General features: G+C 46.0%; 5 protein-coding genes across 5 annotated transcripts in view; all 5 read left to right on the top strand.

Moving 5' to 3' along the window:
• The window catches only part of LOC149097955 (UBX domain-containing protein 8-like), a 78,280-nt gene that overhangs the window by 23,214 nt on the left and 31,728 nt on the right, over positions 1–23,338 (top strand). The gene's annotated exons all lie outside the window — the stretch shown is intronic.
• LOC149097961 (uncharacterized) lies at positions 9,992–11,273 on the top strand. The gene has a single exon (XM_089277313.1). It carries the CDS (start codon positions 9,992–9,994, stop codon positions 10,811–10,813), a length of 822 nt encoding a protein of 273 aa, XP_089133439.1. The 3' UTR covers positions 10,814–11,273.
• Positions 12,282–13,538, top strand: LOC149097960 (uncharacterized). Its single transcript, XM_089277311.1, has one exon. It carries the CDS (start codon positions 12,345–12,347, stop codon positions 13,434–13,436), a length of 1,092 nt encoding a protein of 363 aa, XP_089133437.1. The 5' UTR covers positions 12,282–12,344; the 3' UTR covers positions 13,437–13,538.
• LOC149097959 (uncharacterized protein F54H12.2-like) lies at positions 15,570–17,792 on the top strand. The gene has a single exon (XM_089277310.1). It carries the CDS (start codon positions 15,948–15,950, stop codon positions 17,334–17,336), a length of 1,389 nt encoding a protein of 462 aa, XP_089133436.1. The 5' UTR covers positions 15,570–15,947; the 3' UTR covers positions 17,337–17,792.
• On the top strand, positions 19,279–21,917 carry LOC149097958 (uncharacterized). The gene has a single exon (XM_089277314.1). It carries the CDS (start codon positions 19,814–19,816, stop codon positions 20,576–20,578), a length of 765 nt encoding a protein of 254 aa, XP_089133440.1. The 5' UTR covers positions 19,279–19,813; the 3' UTR covers positions 20,579–21,917.

The following is a 23,338-nucleotide window of genomic DNA, read 5'->3' as shown; positions in this document are numbered from 1 at the left end:
AGTGACAGTGGACATTATCATCCATTTGGCATAGACTTCAACCCACCTTGATAGGAAACTTTAGATCCTGGTAAATAGACTCAGTGTAAATGAAAATCAGTCAAACTTCAAAGAGAGATATAATATTGGCCTAATGGAAAAATGACAAATGCAATTGAAAACTAAGTGTTAAAATTCTATGACGCTAAATAACTACTGACTTAAATAGTGTTCGTGAATTTCCATCTTGGACTGTCTATAAAACGTGCATTGCACCAAAAAGTAACGAGAAAATAATATGATGGCATCTAGATAAGTTAAATACCATTTTTATTTTGCTTCTTGATCTGAAAACAAAAGAATTTCTATAGAAACTCCATAAAAACGTTCAAAGAAAAAACATGCAATGAGCGAATGTAACAATCACAGACTGAAAACATTTCCCGCACAAAACGTTTCTCTGTTGGTGTTAAAACAGTACTTAAACTTAACGTTCTACAGATTTGTAATGAGAAACTTCTTGGCAAAGCATTTGTTGTGTTGCTTCGCGAATGATATCATTTCAAGGGCACCCAACGGATCGTTTCGGTAAATTATCTGTTCGGAAGGCCTTTAATCCCCTCTGCTTTTCTGAAGGGAATTGTCGCCTCGAACTTTCGTGATATGAGAAATTCAATGGCTGTTGTTTTCGGATTGTTAAAAATGTCGTTTTGGGTACCGAAAAAAGGTCAGCTATCATTTTCGGAAAGGTGATAAGACCTAAGGTTTTCGGGGAATGGACAAAAAAGCCGTAATAAATTCGAGAATACTCAAGTTCCCCTAGAATAACCGAACAGATAAAACTTTTTTGGCGCAACCTAAAATTAACCTAAAGAGCCTTAAAAGTACTCCAGATAGCCTAAAACAGCGTTAAAAACATTTGATAGAAAACGGTCGATGGGTGCCCCTGTCATTTGTTATGGTGATGACCATCTGAAGTTCTCATTCATTTGTGTTAAAGAAAGCAACAGCCTTTTTCGGAAATTGCGCTAAGGTTCGGTCTAAATATTCGCTGTTAAGGTAGCACACGTCTCTTGTCAATAATTCTGCACCTCACCGAATTCCCTTTTTTACTGACATCTAAAATATCACGCCTGAAGTTAAGACTTATTAAGCTACGCCCACCAACATTCGTCGCTGCTTGATCTTCTTGATGCTTTTCGTCTTCAAAAAATCGTTCGTTTCGGCTCTTAAAACAATATTAGCCAAGAATGAAGCATACTTTTACTCTTTGAATACTCCTCCTCATTAAATTAAATTCTTCTTTATTATTAACATTATTTTCTTTATTTCTGACTGAACTGTAAGAACGTTTGCTGACGGACCGCCGGGAAGCTTTGGCCAAATGTAGACCGGTTTACTTTGCTCGTACAAAACTGATTCCGGGGCGTAACTATTCTGCCGATGGATTATTTGATCCAAAAAAAAAGCAAAATATTCAAAAATTTCTCTTCATTTAAGACTTCCTTTCAGCTGCCTTAGAAATTTAAAGTTATTCAGGGATATCAAAGGCTCTAATTTCACCTTGGCGAATTACTAACTCTCTGTTCAGTGTCGACTATTATATTGTGGGGGCCCTGAATAAAAGCTTTTTACTGTTATCCGGGAACTGTCTACCTTTCGGAAAATCTTGAGTCTACTGCCTCGAAGACTGTCTTTTGGACCCAAAATAAAACTGTGGTCTAGTTAAAACTAAATTTGCTTTAAAATATAGAAGTGACATGTATTCACCGAGAATTGTTTACAATATTTTCTTGGCTGACTTTGCACTTAAATATAATGATTTTGAAAAGCTCTCATTATAGTATTGGGCATTTCTATTTTTTCTTGATGTTTTTTTCGCCACTAAACAGGATAGACCTACAATAACAATTATCAGTAAAAATTCAGTGTGTGTCTTTAACCTACCTTGCCAATAGGAAACTTCAGTTCCTGGTGAGTGGGTCTTACAAGCAGCTCAGCAATGGAAAACAGTCACCCTGCAAAGACATCATTTGGTTGAGCATAAAAAATTGACAATTTTGCCTCCACTTATGTGATATTGAATAGTGGAAAGTTAAATAATTGTTGACTAAAAATTGACGCATCTTAAGTTTAAGCAGGTGAGGACAATGCAACTCTACTCTAAAATACTGCTACCCAATTGCATAACCTCAAGAAGTAACCCGGCTATTACGAGTTCAGTTCAGTATTTTTCTTGATCTAACCTGAGAATATTCAAATGTAGAAACCTTCCGTTCTTTTAAATAATTCGAATGAATAATTTGTTTTAAATTTCGCGCTATGTCCAAAAACCGAAACGTTCAAAACTCTTGCAACAGTTGAGAGATTAAAGGTTAAAGGGAATTAATTTTGTCTTAGGTCTCTGAGCTAAGCGCAGGGCTTAATGTTTCATTTTGAATTGATGCGTGTTCGTGACTGTACTTTATGGTTCAACATTAGAGCTCGACAACGAATCTTGTATAATATGTGTCAAGAAAAAAAAATACAGGCAGGTCTTTTTACGTAACTAACTGTGGATCATTGAATGTAGCTTACTTTATTTCCAATAATACTCGACTCGTTAAATTTTCTCATTTCGGCAGCCTCAGACTATATGACGCTTGATTTTAACATCGAACTTTACCCAGGTTTTTTCTCCGCTTAATCTTCCTGAATGTTTGTCTTTATTTAAAAGGCCCTTTCAACTGAAAGTTACAGACTCAATAATTTTCTAAATGCTGCAACCCGGAATTTACACAATAGTTTAAGCCCACCTTTGTCGTCGTTTCTTTGGCCTATAATTGTTCTCATCATTTACGGGATCATAGCTATAAGTTTCTTGTTTTCGGCGGTAAAGGAAAATGTTGCGAAAGATTTCTGTATAATATTTAGGGCTACAGCCTAGGCGAATTTGATGTAAACCTGTATTTAAAACTTTAAAGTTTTGAATTTCTAATTATTGGAACGCCCGCAATAGCATGCTCAATTTTGTAGCAGCTTTGAAGAGTTCAATTAATCGAGAGGTTCAGCTGTTTCTCTATTTTTGTAGAGAACTGCATAAAATATTTGCCCTTACCAACAGATCACAGTAGACTTGCCATTCGAATTCTGTTGTGTTTTCAGATATTGGACAGTTAAGCGAGACGTAAACTTAAAGCTTTCACCAAAACAGTAAAGTAACTGTAACGCAGAAGAGACGCGTCCTACTAACTGTAATATTTTTAACATGGGCCGCTTTTAATTCATAATACTTTATTTTCAGTGGTATATTGCCACTGTACATGTCTGCTTTAACAGTATTCAAAGAAAAAAGAAATAGTGGAAACGAATTAACTCAAAAGTGAATGCAAAACTTTCTCTCGGTTTCTACTTTGAATTTAATACGATATTCTTAACAGCAACCATGGGCCAAATTGTTTGACTATTACAGTGTAATAAAAAGAACCAGCAAAAAAGTTTAGAAAGTCATTAAGCCTACCTTGTAAAGAAGAAGCTTCTTAGTGATTGGTCTCAGAGCTAAAGAGGAACATTCAATGCAAACTATAAGATGAAACTCATTTTACGTAATTAACTAGGAGAATTAAATGTAAACAATATGTCAAAATGCTCTGGCCTTTAATAGTAATTAGTTAAATATTTTTCCGTTTCGCTTTTCAGTTGTCTGAGACAAAAAGACAAACATCACGCTTCAAATTGAATTTTCCGCATGAGAACTTTACACTACATATCCAAGAGGTGATATCTGTGGTAAAAAAAAGTATCTGACTCTCTAAACTGCGTTGCTGATAAAAACAAAAAAACAAACAGCATTATCGGGAAGTTGATTGAACGTCCAAGACGGGAGAACAGTAAGATTGCATTAATTCTGAACTTAATATCTTCGTGTAAACAATATGTCGATATGCTATGCTGTTGAATAACAATTGACTGAACTGTCTGAACTCAAGAAACAAACGTCACACTACTGACGTAACTAAAACATGCTGGCAGAGCATGAAATATAAAAACAATAAAGTTCAGTCCTGTAACATTTGTCCATGTTTTACCAGACCTATTCTACTCAATTCTTTTTATAATTTTGTGGTTATATATATATTGTATTTGACGTTCTAAGAATTTGTTTATTTGTTCAGTATCAATGACTTCCGTCCAGCTCCTCTCAATAGTCAACGCGGACAGACAACATCTCCAAAGTGGAAGACGCCAATTTCGTTTCGACTTCCTTTCAGCTGTTTCTAAAGAAGTTAATACTTTAAAATTCTCATTTCGACTGATGTGCGAAGAACGATGTTAGATTTGTACAAATATTTTGATGCACAGAAAATTTGCACCAAAAATTCACCGTCCTTGTATATTTATGTTTTCACGATTTTCCAAGCAATTATGGGGCTTTTCGAGTGCACCGTTAACTCGATATATGCACCGTTAAAAGCCTGAACCAATTCTTTTATAGCAAAGCGACAACAACTTGGGAGCTAAATCATGTTATATTTGTGAAGAGGATAAGATTATTAGTATGTAAATAAGGTTAAGCTCAATTTCTCCTCTGTTCACGCTCGAGAAAAACGTTTGCGAAAAAAATCAGCTTTGCTTTTATTGACGGTGCCTATTATTGTTAGTGCGCTCACGTTTTGCGCATCACGCAAGGCATTGTTTACACGCCACGCACGCGCTAGGGTTGAATCAACCTACTGTAACCAAATCAAGTTAATGAGGATGCGCTAAAACCAGGAATACCAGAATAGCGGCATATTGCTAACCACAAACTTTTAACGGCTTCCATCTGAAAAACTAGCTATTTTCCGTAGAAAACTATACTGAAATCCAACCGTAAACATGTACTTGCAGAGGAGGTAATGCGCCCGCGGGTAAAACAGGTTAACAACATGTTAGACTTACTGGGGAAGTGACAGGAAAATAATATAACGGGTACCGAAAAAGTTTTCCATAAAGATGAATACAACTCATTTAACTTTTAAAAACGCATGGTTAATTACTCCAACATTTTATGTCACGAAATGGTTGGTAACAGTACTAGACAAGTGATTAGTTTTTGGCTATGACGAAAAGCTATTTTGACTGTATTTTGGCTAAACCAGGGACAGCTGTCAGGGACGCTAAGAGCGCTGTTCCGACGATAATTTTACTATTAACCTTCCAAACGTGGTTTTTATGTACCATTTATCATGTAGTTTGAAGGTTTGCTTTTCTGTATACATGTAAATTCTAAGGAAATCTGAGAGGAATATCTTTTCCTTTTTTTTCAAAAAAATGCTGACGTCAGTTTTTTCGCGATTCAAGGCTAATTATCGCGGAAAAATGCGTGGCTACCTTCAGTTTTCTTTGTTGATTCCAATAGCCCTTGCCGTAAAATCTACTTTTTCCGCATGGTCCTAATCTAGACTACGAGGGAAAAATGGCCTCGCGAACTCTCGCCCCCAGGATTTCACGTGATTATTTTGTCCTCGCGTGCTATTTACGGTCTCTCGCGAAAAGACCTTTGTATTTAGTTGGCACCCGTCCCCTGGAATTACTCAACAAAATGGCAGTGGTCCGGAACGCTTTCCGCTCTACCAAAAATTCCGGTTTGATATTCCGGAATTTTCAGTTGAATAGAACAGAATTTTCCAGAATTTCCGGAAAAGAGGACAACTTTCCAAAGTTAACCTAAATTTCGAAAATTTCTTACTCAGAATTGGTCACTGTCTTATTTGATTTTCCTTCTGGAATTGCCAGATTTTTCCGGTTAAGGGGCCTGCTGGCTTTCCAGCACTTTTCCAAAAGCTATACTTTCATCTCCCGTCCTCAGCCAAGGGCGGGAGATGACTGACATTTCAGGCTATTTGACAGGTGAAGACTTCAGTGGAACTCCGCCTCACAATCACCTCGTTAATATGGTCACCTCGTGATTACGGCCAGTCTTTTTTTATCCTAGCGAAACGCCCTTACATTTTCTTAGATGAAAACCCCGTCAGTCCAGCCACCCCGTTAACACGGGCAACAGCCACATTCTGAAATCTCAACCTGTATAATCCCGTATAATTTTACTCCGTTAATAAGGCAACTCGAACCAGTTACGTTTATCTTTCCATTGTAATATGGCATAACGGAACATGCGCCCTCTATAGCGAAGCTCATTAACCTGTCCCTCTCATCAGGATCGTTTCCGTGTAGTTGGAAAAGAGCCAGCTTGACTGCCCTTTATACCATACTTGTAATGTGGATGATGTCAACAACTAAAGGGCATTTCAGTAATTCCAGTGCCATACAAAAATCATTGAACGCCACGTGCATGATCATTTATTGGAATATCTCGATGTTCATGGCCTTATTTATAAGAACCTGCCTGGATTCAGAAAGCAGTACAGTACAGAAATGGCGCTTGCATATATAGCTGAGAGTTTGCTATTTAATGTAGATAGAAAGCGTGTCAATGGTATGGTTTTTGTAGATTACCAAAAGGCTTTTGATATGGTTGATCATGTGATTCTGCTTAAAATGCTTCATTGAAGCCTATAAACTACAATCATCGCAAAAGTCTCGGGACAAAGTTGCACCTTTGGACACACGCCAGACGCGAATACAACTTCACCTGCCTAACCTCGCTCCCCATCCCCCATACAATGTTGAAAACTACTACCTGGAATTTCTTCGGATTTTCAACATTGTATTGTGTGGGGAGGGGGAAGAGCAACGCGTTTTTAAAAGGAAAGCAGCCCTTTTTTCAAACTTCAGTAGTAAAACACAGATAATTTATTAAATTACATAAGTGTCCCAAAGACTTTTGCCCACGATTGTAGATAGGAGCTGGTTCATGACCAGTCATACTTAACCGAACGTACTCAATTGGTTTCATTTAAAGGACAGATATCGACTTTTAGGACTGATTACAGCGGGTGTGCCCCAGGGTTAAGTTCCATACTGGGTTCCCCAGTTCTTGTGATGTTTATCAGTGATCTACCTCTAGATATCCATACGCACATCGACATGTTTGCCGACTACACTACCCTACTAGCGTCTTCTAGTAGTAAAGGACGTCTATAGGGGCGGTAACCAATCAGAAGGCAGTGCATATCATTAAAATTGGCTCTCGACCAATCAGATGGCAGTATTTTCGATTTGCATAAACAAGATGGCCGCCATTTTTCGCACATACCCAAATAAGGAGAATATGAGATCGAGGTTGTGACGCGCATGTCCAAATAAGGCGATAGCCAATCCACGATATCGAGGTTCGGATGGAAGAAATAAAAGGGTTTGCGTGAGTGTGGAGTGAGTATTGTTGTTTTGAGATCGACGATAATAAGACATGTCTTCAGAGGAGAGCAAGACGAAGGCGGATGAGGTTTCTGAAGAGGAGAAGATAGAAGAACTTGCCGCGAGGGTGATGGATGCTGTTCATGACGGTATTCTTGGAAAGATAATGAAATGCGCCGTTTCTCACGCTATGGATGTCGTTCTGAGGAAAGAGGTGGTGAAGCTGGCGGATGAGGTGATGAGGTTCAGAAGAATGCTGTCTGAGAAGATGTTTGATGACCAGTCCATCTCGTTTAAAGACCCTGTGTGTTTGGAGAAGTTGTCGGATGGATTTGAGGACGGATGGGAAGCGTGGAAGAGCAGTTGGGAGGACGAGACGAGTTGGCGTACCGAGCATTTATCAAACAAATTGTAAAAAAATCACCACCACCACCAGAATCAGAGGAGTGAAAAAACATTTTTATTCATGCCTGTAACACTAATAAAGATCCTTTAACGAGAGAATGTACATGGTTTGTTGCGTGATTTTTTCGTCGGGGTGGGGTTCGTCCAAACGGATTTTACAGGCCAGGGGTCTCTAAAAAGAAAAAAGAAAAAATTTAATGCCCCGACCAGGAATCGAACCTGGGTCTTTGAGGCCACAACTCAACGTCTTAACCATTAGACCATCGAAGCGCTTACCTCTTTAGGACTTGGTTTTGGGATTGTCATCGGGAGGCAGTCCGAAATTCACGGCTTTGCAATGAGGGCAGAGTCTTTCGGAGGGTTTCAACCGCTCAGTGTGGAGGGCTTTACAGGTTCCGTGAAAGAATTGGTCGCAACAGGGTGTCAGGAAGTAGTCTCTGATACTGTGTTTGAAAGTGTATCCTTCCTTGCACCATAGACATTGAGGGTTAGGAAATCGAGACATGGAGTCTGAAAATAGAACAAAAACAACTTTTTATTGGTCATTCCACTTATTACAGGGTGGGACGTGTGCACTGTCCTATTGACCGGCGCCCTCTTTTTCTTCGGGATATCAATCAATAAACGATTATTATAGTACTTTCAACCATTGTGATCAAGTAACGATGCGAGCCATGATCGACGCGGAGGACAAATTACCCAACGTGTAAATAGTGTGAAATAAAAATCAGAGTGTGTTTTTACAAAAAACTGTGTCTGTCTTTTTCTTAGTTTGGGGCCTGTCCATTGATCAGTATGGCTTCGGCGACTCCTCGTGGGTATTCGTCGATCCATTGAAAGAACTTGCAGGTACGCTTGAGACACTTGAGATAGAGCCTGTCTGGGTTGGACTGGGAGTGGGAGGTGGCTAAGACCAGGGATTTGCTGCATAGACATCGGAAACGAGCCGGGTCGATGTTCCTGTAGCAGGGGTGGGTCTGTTCTTCGACGCGTCTCAGGTAAGTGCCCACCTCTTTGACGCCACAGGTCACATAACACTTGGTGTAGAATCTGGAAGAGGGGCATCGGTAATACTCCCACCAGGTACCACCGTCTGGGGTTTTCACTCTTCCATATTCCATGGGTACCATACAACGCGGGCAAGTGGGATCTTGGGGTTTCAGTTGGTTCAGGAACTGATCGGGGTCGAATTCCTCCAACACTTGGACTTCGGTGAATTCTCCTCGGTCATCCACTTCAGGTAATACTTCTACGAGGTCGTCTTTCTTGAATTTGTCGAGTCCCATGGCTTCCAGGACTTGCACGGTTCGAGGAGGTGAGTCTCTGATCACGGTCATGCATCCGCCTTGAATGGCAGGTAGCTTTGAGTCTGTGAAGATAGAGAACGAGTTAGTATCCCAACAAGGTGTTTTCACGTCGCATGGTTTCTAGGATGTGGGTGGTTTTTCGCACGTTCTTGGGGGTCGGTCTTTGCCTTCGCTTGCGATGGTTACTTTTCATTTGGCTTCTACATTCTTGACGTTGGATCGAAAAGGCGCTCCAGGGTCGCGAGAAGCCTTTGAGAGGGACGGTGGTCCAACTGACCGAGTCCGGGGTGATTTCTTTGAAGAGGACGCGTTCGTTGAAACGGAGTCTGGCACGAGGTTTTTTGAATAACCATCTATCTAAAGTGGATTGTAGTTGTTTACCTCCTACTTCTCCTTCCACTCTCTGGGGCAAGAGCAGTTCCAGTTTCTTTTTGGACGATTTTTTCTTTTTCCTGACGGGTTCGACGTGTGAATCCATGACGACTTCTGCTGAAAAGTGACTCGTGATGGAATGCGTGGTTCGACTTTATGGACGTTTTTGACGACCAATCAGTGACGTGTGGCGCGATGGGATCATGTGACGGTCTTCGTTCCGATTGGTGGATCTGAAAAAGGGCGCGTGATCCGGGAAAGTACGGAGTGAAAGTGGATCCACGGCGCGGGTATAAAAGGAGCCCGTTGGACGCAGTGAATCATTCTCGACTTGCTCTTGACGCGGTGATGACCTGTAGGATTTTGACTGACAAGGACTTTGAAGAGATCCTTGAAGATCTTAGACAACAGTTGAATCGAGCTTCTGACGTTTTGGATACAATCGAAAAAGAAGGCGAAAGACCGTTACACGGGAGGATAATTGAATTGGAGTTACGTCTTGTCTCTCCTTTGTACTATAGGCTCCAGAGGCACTTGATTGACTGGTGCGACCGTAGTTGCTATCCTCATTTGTCGGACTTGCAGATCACGAAGCGAGCGGATCGAAAAGGAAAGAAGTTTAACGAGTTTGTCTGAGGGTGGGTTTCAAGATGACTTACTATAGCAACTCGAACCAGATTCGGGACCTCGTGGAGCAGATCGTGGATCAGAAGGTACACACTTTAAGAGATCTCGATGCCATTCCGGATGCCAAGGTGGACCTGTACATTTTTGACAATCTCTTCGAACCGTTAGGTCAAATACCCGATAGTCTGTGGTCTTTTGAGCTCTTGATGAGACGTCGTCCTGACTGGGGTGGTACGATTTTGGAGATGATGAAGAAGAACGAACAAGTGTTTTTGTTCTGTGGTGAGTGGTGTCGCGTGATGTACAGAAGTGGTAGCGGTCAATTCAAATTCGTTCATTGTCGGGATCCCTCCCTGGACGCCGAGCGTGCCTGTTTGATCGCCACGAATAACCTCACGTACATGATGAGCGATGTCATCCGTGATCTGTTTGAACCCTTGCGGTTCGCTCGCGACCTGTCACGACGGGTGTTGGAGAACGACAAGAGTCCCAGGGTGGAGGAGATACTGACTTTCAACAGGTGCGCTCACAAGGAAACGTGTCTGAAGTTGGAAGAGTTGATCTACGATATCATGCGTCAGCGTGATCTGTGGAAGGATCGGTTTTTCTTCCGTGCCCTTGAAGCGGAGGAGGATGACCTGTGTGGTGAGTGTAGAGAGAGTATGCGTCAAGCATTCTATGTGAAGGGGGACGAGGAGGAAGCCCTGAAGTGGAGACCCGGTAAATGTGATTGGAGAAATTGTAAATATTATGCCATGGATACCTATGAGGAAGACTGTGATAATGAGTACGGTCAAGATTGTAAGAACACGGACTATGCTCATTACTTTTCAGATTCGGACTAAGTCTTTTTCGCCTTCTTTTTCGTGTTATCCAATCAGAGTCGATTTTTCGTAAGAACCAATCAGGCACGACGTTTTTGTACATATAAGAAAGTGTGAATAAAGAATTGGGTTCAAATCATTATGTCTCATGCTTTGAGTTGGTTGATCTCGAGAATGTGTACGACCATAGCCGATCGATGGTGTTGGACGACCTTGTGTTCCAAGTGCACTAGTGTCTACGAGCGATACGGTAAGGGTGAACCCATCCCCGACCATTTCAGCGATTCGCCCTTGGAGGTGTTTGACTATACCGACGTCGAACCCAACGTGATGCGTTTTGTCGTTTATATCTTGTGGTTGAAACGGCAACCCGATTCATTTAAGAAGTATCTCGAGGTACGGGAGCAACGTTTCGAGTTGTGGAGACAGTGCGTGTACAAACTTTATCGACTATGAAGAAAGGTCAAAAGAAGAAGCAAAAGCCGCTTTCGACCGGGACGTTACTGGGACGGTATCGGGATCCTTCCAGACCCGGTAGTCTGGGCGGTCTGACGCGATTCGCCCAGGCCAATAAGATCTCGGTACGACGTGCTCGCGAGGTCCTGCAACGGGATTTGGGGTACACGTTGCACAAACCCAGACGTCGTCGTTTTCCCACGGTCCCGGTGGTGGTGTTCGGCATCGACGAGCAGTGGACGGCCGACCTGATCGAGGTGATCAATATTTCGAGGTACAATCGAGGGTATCGTTATCTCTTGACGGTGGTGGACGTGTTTTCCAAGCACGCCTGGGTCCAACCCTTGAAGAGCAAGACGGGTAAAGCGGTGACGGAAGCCATGACAAAGATCTTGAAAGGAGGTAGAAAACCCCTCAATCTTCAGACGGACGACGGGAAGGAATTCTACAACAAGACGTTTCAGGATTTGATGAAGCAGAAAGGCATTCATCATTTTTCGACGCGTGGGGATACGAAATCCAGTGTGGTGGAACGGTTCAATCGGACCCTGAAAGAACGTTTGTACCGATACTTCACCGTGAAGAATACGATGACGTTTGTGCCCGTGTTACAAGATCTGGTCCGAGGGTACAATCGATCGTATCATTGCAGTATCAAGATGGCTCCCGATCAAGTGACCTTAGCCAATAACGAGGACGTGTGGGAGACTCTTTACGGAAAAAAGAAAAAAGGGAAATTGAAGAAACCGCAACTCAAAGTCGGGGATCGTGTGAGACTGAACAAGAAGTTCCGTCAATTCAAGAAAGGGTATTTACCCGGTTGGACCGAAGAGGTGTTTGTGATACGCCGAGTGCGTCCTGGGAAGGTCACCACGTACAAGGTGGAAGAATGGGACGGCACGGCGGTCGAGGGCACGTTTTACGCGCAAGATTTGCAAAAGGTGGACGTGAAAGACGACGATCTGTTTCGCATCGACAAGATCGTCAAACGAAAAGGGGATAAAGTCTTGGTGCGATGGAAAGGTTCGCCAGTCAAGTACGACAGTTGGGTGGATAAAAAAGGCTTGTACGTGACCCAAAAGCCCAAGACGAAAAAATGAAAGACTTTTACGTGCAGTTGATGAGCAATGCCAGCACGAGCGAGTTCACGGACAACAAGGCCCACAGTTTCAAGAACCGTCTGCCGTATCCGCTCCTGTTTGAATCCGACAAGGAATGGAAAGTGGGATTGGCGAGCGTGTCTTACCCGATTCCTCCGTCACGACCGCATCAAGTACCAGTCCCTCAAGCGCACGACTTTGACGACGACGACTACGTGTTCGGTATGGAGTGGACGATTGAAACGTTCAGGTTGCTAGACGACGGGATTACGTGGAGTCCTTATCGATACCCCGTGACATTTGACGTCTACGGGAAGGAACTGAACCGCGTCCGACACAAAGTGACGAGCGGCAGATCTCTCATGCAATACCTCATCAATCGTTTTCACGAACGCCTGTATCATTACATGGATCATGCGGGTGAAAGTCTACGAGCACCGGACGGGAAAAAATACTACCCCGTGTTCCGATGGGAGGGGAACGATTTGATTATCGACAACACCGACACGTTCCTCGACGAGTCCGGAGACAGACATCGTCCCAGAGTGTATTTTGGTTCTAAACTGGTCAAGAAGTTGGGTTTGATTCGCGAGGAATCGTATTACTCCGTTCACTTGGACGTGAATATGATCAAGATCTTTCCCAACGACAAAGTCCCGTCTGATTTCAAGAAAGACTGGACCGACCATCGCGACAATCGATCTCGCGAATTTTGGAGTATGCTCAGCACTGGGTCGTTACAGCTCAGTCCCTATTGCAACTGGCGCTTCAGTTACTTGGACGAGGAATACGCCAAGACCTATCGGGGAGTCGTCGTTCATCCGGACCTCCCTCCGCCTCGCAGTCCCATGTACCTGTATTCGAATGTGGGTCGTAGCACCATCACGGGGAATCGAGTCACGGATCTCTTGAGAGAAGTCCCCCACGACTCGCTCAAGACGACGTACGAACCGACTCAGATTCAATATAAACCCGTGCGCAGCAACGTCTTGGATATAGTGGAGGTGCAATTGGCCGAGAACGACGGAAGACTGGTGGACTTTACCTCGGGCGTGACGTCGGTGACATTACACTTCAAGTATGAATGAGTCTGTCGACGACTTTTACGTGCAACTGATGAGCAATGCCAGCACGAGCGAGTTCCCGGACAACAAGGCCCACAGTTTCAAGAACCGTCTGCCGAACCCGTTGCAGTTGAGAGAGTCGGGATGGAAAGTGGGTATCAGCGACCTCTCGTTTCCGTCCGCGACGCGTAAGATGGACTTGAAAGATTCTCTTCTGTTTGAAATCTGGTGGATCGACATGGTGAACGCCTCCATAAACCTATACAGCCGGGTCTCTTCAGCGACGCGAGAAAGCGATTTGGAATTCACGCCGAGGACCGGTACCGAGTTGATGAACGCGATACGAGATCGATACCTGCATAGGTTGAGATCTAGAACGGATGCCGACGTGACGATGTACAAGAAAAAGAGCAAACCCGACGATCCCACCGAATTGCTGTACACGGTCATGCATCGGGCCGAGCATGGAGAATGCGTCCTGGACAATTCGAGAACGTGCCTCAGCCTCCTGATCAACGGTAAACGCGTCTACCCGCAAATGAACATCGGCATCGAATTGGCCAAGAAGATGAAATGGGTGAAGATGGGAAGATTACAGAACGGACAACCGGGTTACGTCTTGGGACCCCACCTGAGGAAAGAATTTCCCAAGGAAGTCGTACCCACGGCCACGGACTTGGTCATAGGACAGAATGACGGGGACGAACTCTTTTACAAGATCGACCCGGACACCTTACATTTGAGTTGTTTCATCAATTGGGTGTTCACGGACCTGGATCGCAGTTACGAGGAAGCGTTCGGTCACGAGCGTCGTTCCTTGTTCGTGTATTCGAATGTGGGACAGAGTATGGTGACGGGGAATCAAGTCACGGACATGTTGAAACAAGTGCGTTACGATCCGGACGTGATCGACCTTCAACCGAGACACATCCTATATCTACCGGTGCGCACGACCTTTTTGGACATTGTCGAGACGCAGGTATCTGAGAACGACGGACGACTGGTGGACTTTGCGTCGGGCGTGACCACGATCACGTTGCATTTCAAGAAAGGATGAGTAATTTTTACGTCAGCTTACCCAGTCACAGTGGTAAGAGCGAGTTCCCGGACAACAAGGCGAACCATTTCAAGATCAGGTTACCACGTCCCCTACGCCTGAATGGAGAAGGAGGTTGGAAAGTGGGAATGAGTAGCATCGCCATGCCGGATGCGCACGTGACGTTGCCTTCTTTCACCGCTTCTGAGGATAAAACCATCTTGTCCTCCTTCTCATGGAGACGCATAGAATCGAGTAGTTTTTACTCGTTTGGAGAAGCTTACTTCGACACGGATGACCTCAAAGAGGTATTTTACAACGTGGACGGTGTCGGATTCATGAAATCCATGATCTCCTTTTTCACGCGACAACGCATCTTCAAGAACTCCGGACCCAAATTGGGAGCCAAATATGTCACGAATGATGGGAAGAGAAGCTACGTCAAGTTCAAGTGGGAAGGTGATGAACTGGTCACGGACAACAAAAACACCTATCGTCCTGTCACGCATTTCCCCGCGTTCCACGTCAATGTTGAACTGGCTTTAAAAATGGGATGGCTCAAAAAGAACAGTAGTGGTTACGATCTGGGACCTAACTTGCAGTTCGAACTTTTTGACGATGTCGTTCCGGACATTAGCGTCGTCGGGGACGTCCACGACAAGGAAGGATCACCTGTCTTTTGGGGTGTCATCACAGATACAGGAGGAAATGGAGATTTTTTAAAACTCAGCATCTTTTGCAATTGGCGTTTTCTAAACCTGAACAAAGCGTTCGAGGTGGTGGTGGGAAGCAGTTCGCGTTCCTTGTTCGTCTACTCGGACGTGTGTAGAAGTGGCGTGGTGGGAAATCAAGTCACGGATGTACTGAGAGAGGTCAACTTGATTAGAACAGGTGCGGGTGTTCAGTATTTCGAGCCTTACCACATTCAATATATTCCCGTGCGCAAAGACGTCATTGACATAATAGAGGTGCAAGTGGCTGAGACAATTGGAGAACTGGTGAGATTTGGACCTGGCAATACGATCGTGACGTTACACTTTAAGAAAGAATGATCGGTGGAACGTTGGTACGATTTCATCCCGATAAAATGAGGCAGTCCGGAGACGGATTCGGCATGGCTTAGAGAGGTGTCAAGAAACGAGGTCCCGGCATTCTCCGAGACTTTATCACCGAGACGGCCACGGAAGGTCTGAAAGGTTTAAATTCGGGCAGCAAGGGAGGAAAGCCCAATTGGAGAGGTGGACTCGCCGGGGTCAAGAGAGGAGCGACACGGGCCGTGAAACGTAAAGCGACGCAAGAGATCAAACGGGCGTTGGCGAAAAAAGTGAGAAAAGACCTCTTTGGAGTATGAATCCCATTTACTCGAGGCGCGTGAGACTTATCCCGATACGACGAACGTATAAAGGCGGATCGATCTTCCCGTCCCGATCAAAACGCCCGAACTATCGTTGGGTGCAGTCGGCCCTGAGAAGGAGACGAAGACGACGACGACGTAGACGATGACGGACCTCGTGGCTCATGCCCGTTCGGCGGGGGTTCGTAACCCTCGTCTGAACATGTTCAGTACCCCTCCCACGGATGTCAGCATGTCGTCTCGACGGTTGGTGAGAATCAACCCGTTCAATACGGGGATCAACCCCGTGACCTTCCAAGTCGATCCGCAAGAAGACTTTATCGACTTGAACGAGAGTTTCTTCGAAGTGGAATTGACCGTTAAGAAAAGTGACGCGACGAATCTGTTGACAGCGGATGTCATGGGACTCGCCAACAATCTGGCCCACACCCTCTTCAAACAGATCAATGTGAGATTGAATGGGACTCTCATCAGCCCCCAGACGGATACTTACCACCTCAAAGCCTACATCGAGACCCTGTTGAACCACGACCGAGACGACGGTGAATCGATCCTAACACCCAGCGGATGGTACAACTGTCTCGGTGTACCCGACGACGGAGATGCCGATGAATTGACAGCCAACGCGATGGATTTTACTACTCCTCACGCTGAATATACTGCTTTAACCCAAGATCTCAAGAATTTGGTCCAGGGACGATCCCAGTTTCTGGACGGAGAAGCCGTGACTTTGAGGTTCAAACCTTTCCTGGAAGTGTTTCATCTCAGCAAATTACTGTTACCTGGCGTGCAGATCCAGATCGACATGTACTTCAATGCCCCAGCCCTGTGGACCATCCGATGGCATGGTACTGATACTCTGAGACTGACTGAAGCCGACGTGAAAGTGAGATTGTTCCTGTCTCAAGTGAGAGTGACTCCCTCGGTGTACCGAGAGATCATGACCAGCCTGAAAGGAGGAAGAGTGGCCACTTACCCCACGGTGAGAGGTGAAATTCGCACTTACTCGCATCCCAACGACAATCGTCATTTCGAGTGCAGCAATCCTTTCCACAGTAAGCTACCTAATCGGTTAGTGGTGTTGTTGATGAAACAAACTGCCTTCAACGGAACTGTGACCATCAATCCGTTCAATTTCGGAAAATTCAGTCTGGCTTCCATCAAACAATTGGTGAGAGGTGAAGAATACCCCTACGAGACCTTGGAGCTCGATCACGATGGGGACAGTAAAGATCAGAGAGGTTACTACAGATTCCTCCAAGCCTCAGGAGCGTTGTGCAGGGGAAAAGGAAACATGGTCCGAAAAGTGGATTGGGGGGACGGCAAGAGATGCAACATGTTTGTATTTGACAACACGGCCAATGGATGTTTGGACAGTCCAGTGTTGAACCCCAAGCAAGAAGGTGAACTGCGTCTGGTGATCGATTTCGGAGCCAATCCTGGACAAAACCTGACTATCTTGTTGTACGGCGAATTCGAGAATTTGCTGGAGATCAACGAGAACCGAGTCGTCATCTACGACGTGTACCAATGAGAAGAAAAAATGGAGAAAGTAGCCTTGAATAATATACAATTGGATCATTTGGCCCGGACGAATCCGTCCCTACGCTGTGTCTTTTACGGCACGGTCCCTTGCGATCGGCTTCCCAGGACAGTCCCTCAAGAAGGACCGACCGCTTACATCGTGAACACGGACCCTCACGACAAACCGGGCGTGCATTGGATCGCTTTGTGGGCCGACAAGAACAAGTGCGAGATCCTGGACAGTTACGGTCTACCGTTGGACGCGTACGGAACCGCCGAACCGATCCAAGAATGGTTGGATCGTCATTTCAATTACCAGATTCACAACGGCAAGAGTCTGCAGTCCCTGTTCAGCCAGAGTTGCGGCGGTTACGCCCTGATGTTCCTGATCGACCGAGCCGAAGGTCGGGACATGAACGAGTTCTTGAATCGTTTTAAGAAAAACGAGTTTGTGGAGAACGATCGTAAAGTAGGACACATGGTAGAAAGTCTGATCGTGGACGAGTTGGCCTGGCGCAAGATTTGTAAAACCCCGTGTCACCAGGACACGTGCGGTTCCTCCCGAGGAGTGCGTCATTTGTTATAAAGTAAGCTGTTCGAATAAAAAGTGTTCATTTTTGAGAAAAGGATGTTGCGTAGTGAAGGCAGATGGTTCCAGCGATTCCTAGAACTGTGTCGAAAAGAGAGTACGAAATTGTCCTCGGACAATCCTCTTCGACAGGTCATGGAACGCATTTTGGATTGCGACAGTTACCGTCGAGTCCGATTCATACTGTACCTGGAAAAAGATGATTGGCTTCGATACGTTCTGTTCCACTTGCGCATGAAAGCCAGACTTCAAACGAACGCTAGTCGAGATTACAAGTGTTACCCTTATTGGCACGTGCTTCGCTACGGCAATAAGTCCTTACGCCATCACTTTGCGAGTGCATAAAAAGGTGCGACGGAAAATGAAATGGTTCATTATGGATTTACTGACAAAACAAGACACATCATGGCTCTTCAGTTTCAAGGGCATAGACATTTGGACGACGTGATAGCCAGGTTAGAAAAACGCTATGGAAAAGCGGGCGGAAAGACGCCTCAACCCAGTGAGGCTCATTTCAAGAAAAACCAACCGCCAAAACGACAGCTCAATCTGAAAATACTTCAACCCGCCAAAAGACAAGTGTCATTTCAACCGCCGTCTGTCCTGGACACCGGTGCATTACCAGCGACGGTGACCACGCGTAGGAAACCCAAGAGAGCCGCGCCCGCCAAGCCGAAGCTTTCCGTGAAAGAAGATAGGAAAAGAAGAATGAAAAAGAGGCATTGGTACGAGGACAAGTTTGGAGATTTGAGTAAATTCGCCAAGAAAAAACCTCGAAAAAAGAGATCGGCGCCTGCCAAGAAAAAAGGACGTCCCAAGAGAGCTGCTGCCAAGAGGGCCATGGCCAAGATCAGGAGTCGGGCCAAGAAAAAACCCATCTGTTTCAATCGTAAGGTCACCCTATTGGGTCTGTTGAAACGCATCCCGGCCGTCAAGACCCCATTGGCCAAGTTGTTCGGATAAAAACGGAACGTCTCGAGACCATGGACCATTTCATGATCATGGAACAACGCAAAGCGTTTCAATTTCACACGCCGTCGAGTTTGTTGATAGCGGGTCCGTCGGGGTGCGGCAAGACGGTGTTCACGACCAAACTGCTCTTGGAGAACGGCGACTTGTTCCAACAGACACCGAAGAGTATTCATTACTGCTACGGATCGTGGCAAGACGGTTTCCAAAAGCTCAAGAAGGGTGGAGTCAAGTTTTACGAAGGCATCCCCGACAGCGAACAGTTACCCCGATGGTTTCCCGGAGGGGGCGTGTTGGTCCTGGACGATCTGATGGACGAGGGGGGTAACGACAAGCGCGTGTTGGATCTCTTCACCAAACATTCGCATCATCGGAACATCACGGTGACCTACCTGTGTCAGGATCTATTCCCCAACGGAAAATTCGCCAAGACCATTTCCAGAAACGCGCATTACATCGCGGCCTTCAAGAACCCTCGGGATCAGTTGGGGATACGGAATTTACTTCTGCAATCGTTTCCCACGCAATGGCAAGAGGTGTTGGACACGTTTCGCAAGGTCACCGATCGACCTTACGGTTACATGCTATTGGATCTTCATCCAGCCAGTCAGGACGATCAACGTGTCCTCAGCCATGTGTTAAAAGACGAAGGATTCGTCCGATGCCATCAGTTTGCAACCCCATCATGTTGAGGAGCGAGGTCGAGTGGTTTCCGCTATTCATTCACCTGTGTAAAAACAGGCTCAAATACATCATGAATCCCCACGAGCTGGACTACGAACCGATGAGACAGGTCACGGAATGCGAGAGTTACCGTCAAGTACGGTCCATCATAAACGCATATAACGGTGAAGGTTTCGATTATTTGGTTCATAAACAACGAGAACTCGCCGAGAAGAAGATAGAAAGAGAAAGGTACATGGATAAAAATGAGCTCTTATGGTAGTGACGATTTCAACTTCTCGGCTCTGGAAGATTACTCGCCTTGGGGGACACCGGCTCGGACGAGTACTCCGATTCCGCCTGCCGCGGGTGTGGGTGCGAGTCTGAACACTCCTCCTTCACCGCGATCGTCACTGGCGACACCGCCCCTGCCCAGTGTCTCGCCCGTCGGAGTGGGCACCGCTGGCTCGGGTGCACCGCAGACCAACGTCACGGTGGGTGTCGGCAGTGCTGGATCGGTGTCGCGCGCCAATGTCACGGCAGGTGTCGGGGCACCCAGGATAACAATGTCCACACCTTTGGCACGAGCCGTTCGAGGAGGGAAACGACCGAGACGCGTCCCACGTCAAAATACACCGACGTCCTCCAGTGATTCCGGAAGCCGCAGACGAAGTAGCGCTAGTGGTAGCGGCGGTGGAAGAGGCAGAGGCAGAGGCAGAGGCAGAGGCGGAGGCGGAGGTGGAGGCGGAGGCGGAGGCGGAGGTGGAGGACGTGGAGGCGGAAGTGGTAGTGACTCCACACCGCCTTCGTCGATTCGATCGGGTCGAGGAGGAAGAAGAAGAAGGCGAGGAGACCGTGTTCTCGACCAAGCCCAGATGCAACAACAATTGGAAGAGATTTTACGCCAACAACAACAGACGGCCGCGGGTCGTCGCATTGCGGGCATCACGACCACCAACACGATCACGACTACCTATAAAAACGGACAACGTCCTACCGTCACACGCAATTCGACCAGTGTACGTAACTGAGAACAACCATGAGAAGACGCCGTCGTCGACCGAAAAGGAGAAAGCAATGGGGCGGTGCTCTTGCGAATGCCCTGTCTGCGATGTTACCCATTGGTAAAGGGGCTGCCTTGGGATTGGCCAAAGCGTTGGGTGGTCGCGCCGTGAAAACAGGCATCCGAGCTGGAACGACCGCTGCCATTGGTGGTGTGGGAGTGGGCGTGGGTCGCGGGATCCGAAGACTTGTGAGACTTAAGAAAAGACGACCCCCTCGTCGATGAAAAACCATTCGAATCAAGATGTTGAGGAGTGAAGTCGAGTGGTTCCCCTACTTTTTGCATCTATGCCGATGCTCTCGCTCTTACTGGGATGCGACCAGCATGGATCACAAAGACATGAAACGGATCGCGGACGAGTGCGATAGTTACCGACAAGTCCAGGACATCCTGAACCAATCCGTGGAAACCGCCTTCAAGGACGAGATCTGGGAATACAAGCAACAAGCTAAAAGGATCGAACGTCCCGACAGAAAGTCAGACTACGTTTGGCACTGGTTAGAGAAGAGTCATGAGTACTTCGGTCTGTTTATTGGATGAACCTTTCAACACCGTGGTGGATTTGGATTCCCTGAAACGTTTGGACGTCTTGTACGCTTTCTACCACAAGTATTGGTGGTGTCGAAGGCAGATGTTCGGTTACTACAAGTTGTGTAACGCCATTCTCAACGGACTGGCCTTACTGACGGTGGCCGTGAGTATCGTCTTGGGATCCGTGTGGAAAGATGGGTACACGGTGGTAGGATTGACGGCTTTCGCCACCTTACTGAAAGGATGGAACGATTTCAAGAAGTATTCGTTCAAGATGGACATGGCCCAATTCGCTTACACGACGTACGAAAAGACGCTGACAGAACTCAGGAACTACGCTCTGGGTGGCGTGGAGGAATTGGATGGGTTTTTGATCAAGATGCAAACGTTGGACGACGTGGTGACGGATTTCACATCTCCCACGTACGACCGATACGTTCGAGACTACGCCCTACGATTTCGTCACGTGCCGCTATAAAAAAAACGACATCGCGGTCATCCTCTTCATTCAGAACCAACATGCCCAAGAGGTCAAGGAGAAAGAAAGCGTCTTCGAGAAGGCGTAAAACCGCTAAAACCACTAAAAGAAGACGGTACCAAAGGGGAGAAGGGATCGGCACTGTGGTGGCGGGTTTACCCAAGGCGGCTTGGGGTATCACCAAAGGCATAGAAAGCCTGAGAGCCAAACAAGAACGGGCGCATACCAAAAGGATGCAGGAACGAATGAGACGAGGTGAAAAAATTCCACACAAGGGCGAAGAGTTCCGATGCTCCATCATGTGAAAATAAAAGGACGAGACTAGCCGTCGTACACCTCACTCGACACCATGCGAGCACGGAGGAAGAGGAGACGAAGAACGATACAGAGAGGTGGAATGGTTGGATACGTGTATCATAAAGGTCTCAGCAAAAGTCTTAGAGGTCTATCAAAATCAAAGAGAGTCGCACGGGCCTCGAACAAAATTTCTCCGAAGCTCAATTTACCTCAGATTTTCAAAATGCTAGGTAAAAGTATAAAGATGTGACTCATCCACTCGGACTCAGACAAAAAAGAGACTGCACGTTGGAAGGATGGCTAAGAGAAAAGCCTCGTCGCGTACCAAAAAGAGGAGAAAGACTCAAAAGGGAGGTGTGGCTCCCATCCTCGTGGACTTCAAGCAGGGATTCAGGGTCACCAAGGATATGATAAACGCCATCAGGAAACCCGTCGATCATCAAAAGGCCAAACGTGGGGTGGCCAGTCGCAAACGCGAGTACCAAGAGTATAAGAGACGTGGAGGTACCCGAGGTTTCAACAGTTGGGTTGTTCACAAAGGTTACGGGAAACGAAACCCAGGTTGCTGCATCATGTAATAAAAAGAGTACACCAATCCACTCGTACGCATAAGTCCACGATGAAGCGGTTACGACGACAACGTCCTTTCCTGACGCGCGTCCTGAAAGAAGCCAATCGGAACAAACGTCAACGGATGTTGCAATTCGCCGACAAAGATCAGATCAACGCCATCAGCGACATGGTTCTCAATTTGCTGAAAAAGAGGATCCCCATCAACGCAACGACTTATGGGAAACTGAAAAGACATAAAAGGGTTCTGCGCGAAGTGGGTAGACGCAAAAACTCTCTCAAGCGTCGAAGAGAACATCTCCTCACCCAAAACGGAGCGGGGTTCTGGAGCGGTTTGCACGGTTGTTTCAAAGCATGTTGTGTACGGTGAAAGGACGCAGTGAGGACGGTTACCCGCTGGAGGGGATCGACGTCATACCCAATTTCCCACCGAGAGAAGACGAGTCCCACAATACCATTCCTAAACTCGTGCAGTTGTTGCAAGACGCCAATCGTCGCGAAGCCCGATGGAAAGACTCGTACGAGTACTTGAACAAGAGGTACCACGACCTGTATCAAGAATACATGGCTTTAAAGTTCGGTGACTTCTGCCAAACCTGTCAAACGAAACGAGATACCACGCCGCCCGGTGGGTGCATCGAGTTGTGCAGGGAGTGCGGTAAAGGCAAGCGAACCGTTCGAAGTCTCGAACTCGAGTTGGAAAAGAAAGACGAATCCATACGGTACTGGCAAGACTGTTACGAGACGGCCTTGAGAGAATTGTCCGAGTTTCCTGACACGACCTTGAGTCAGAAGGTATGAACGAAGTCATGATGGTGCCCGTTCAAGAATTCAATCGTCTGCAAGATTATT

The sequence above is a fragment of the Orbicella faveolata genome, unplaced genomic scaffold, assembly GCF_042242905.1.
Source record: "Orbicella faveolata isolate gen_17 unplaced genomic scaffold, um_ofav_v1 contig_46, whole genome shotgun sequence".
NCBI classification, from domain to species: Eukaryota; Metazoa; Cnidaria; class Anthozoa; order Scleractinia; family Merulinidae; genus Orbicella; species Orbicella faveolata.
This window is presented reverse-complemented; position numbering and strand designations above follow the sequence as displayed.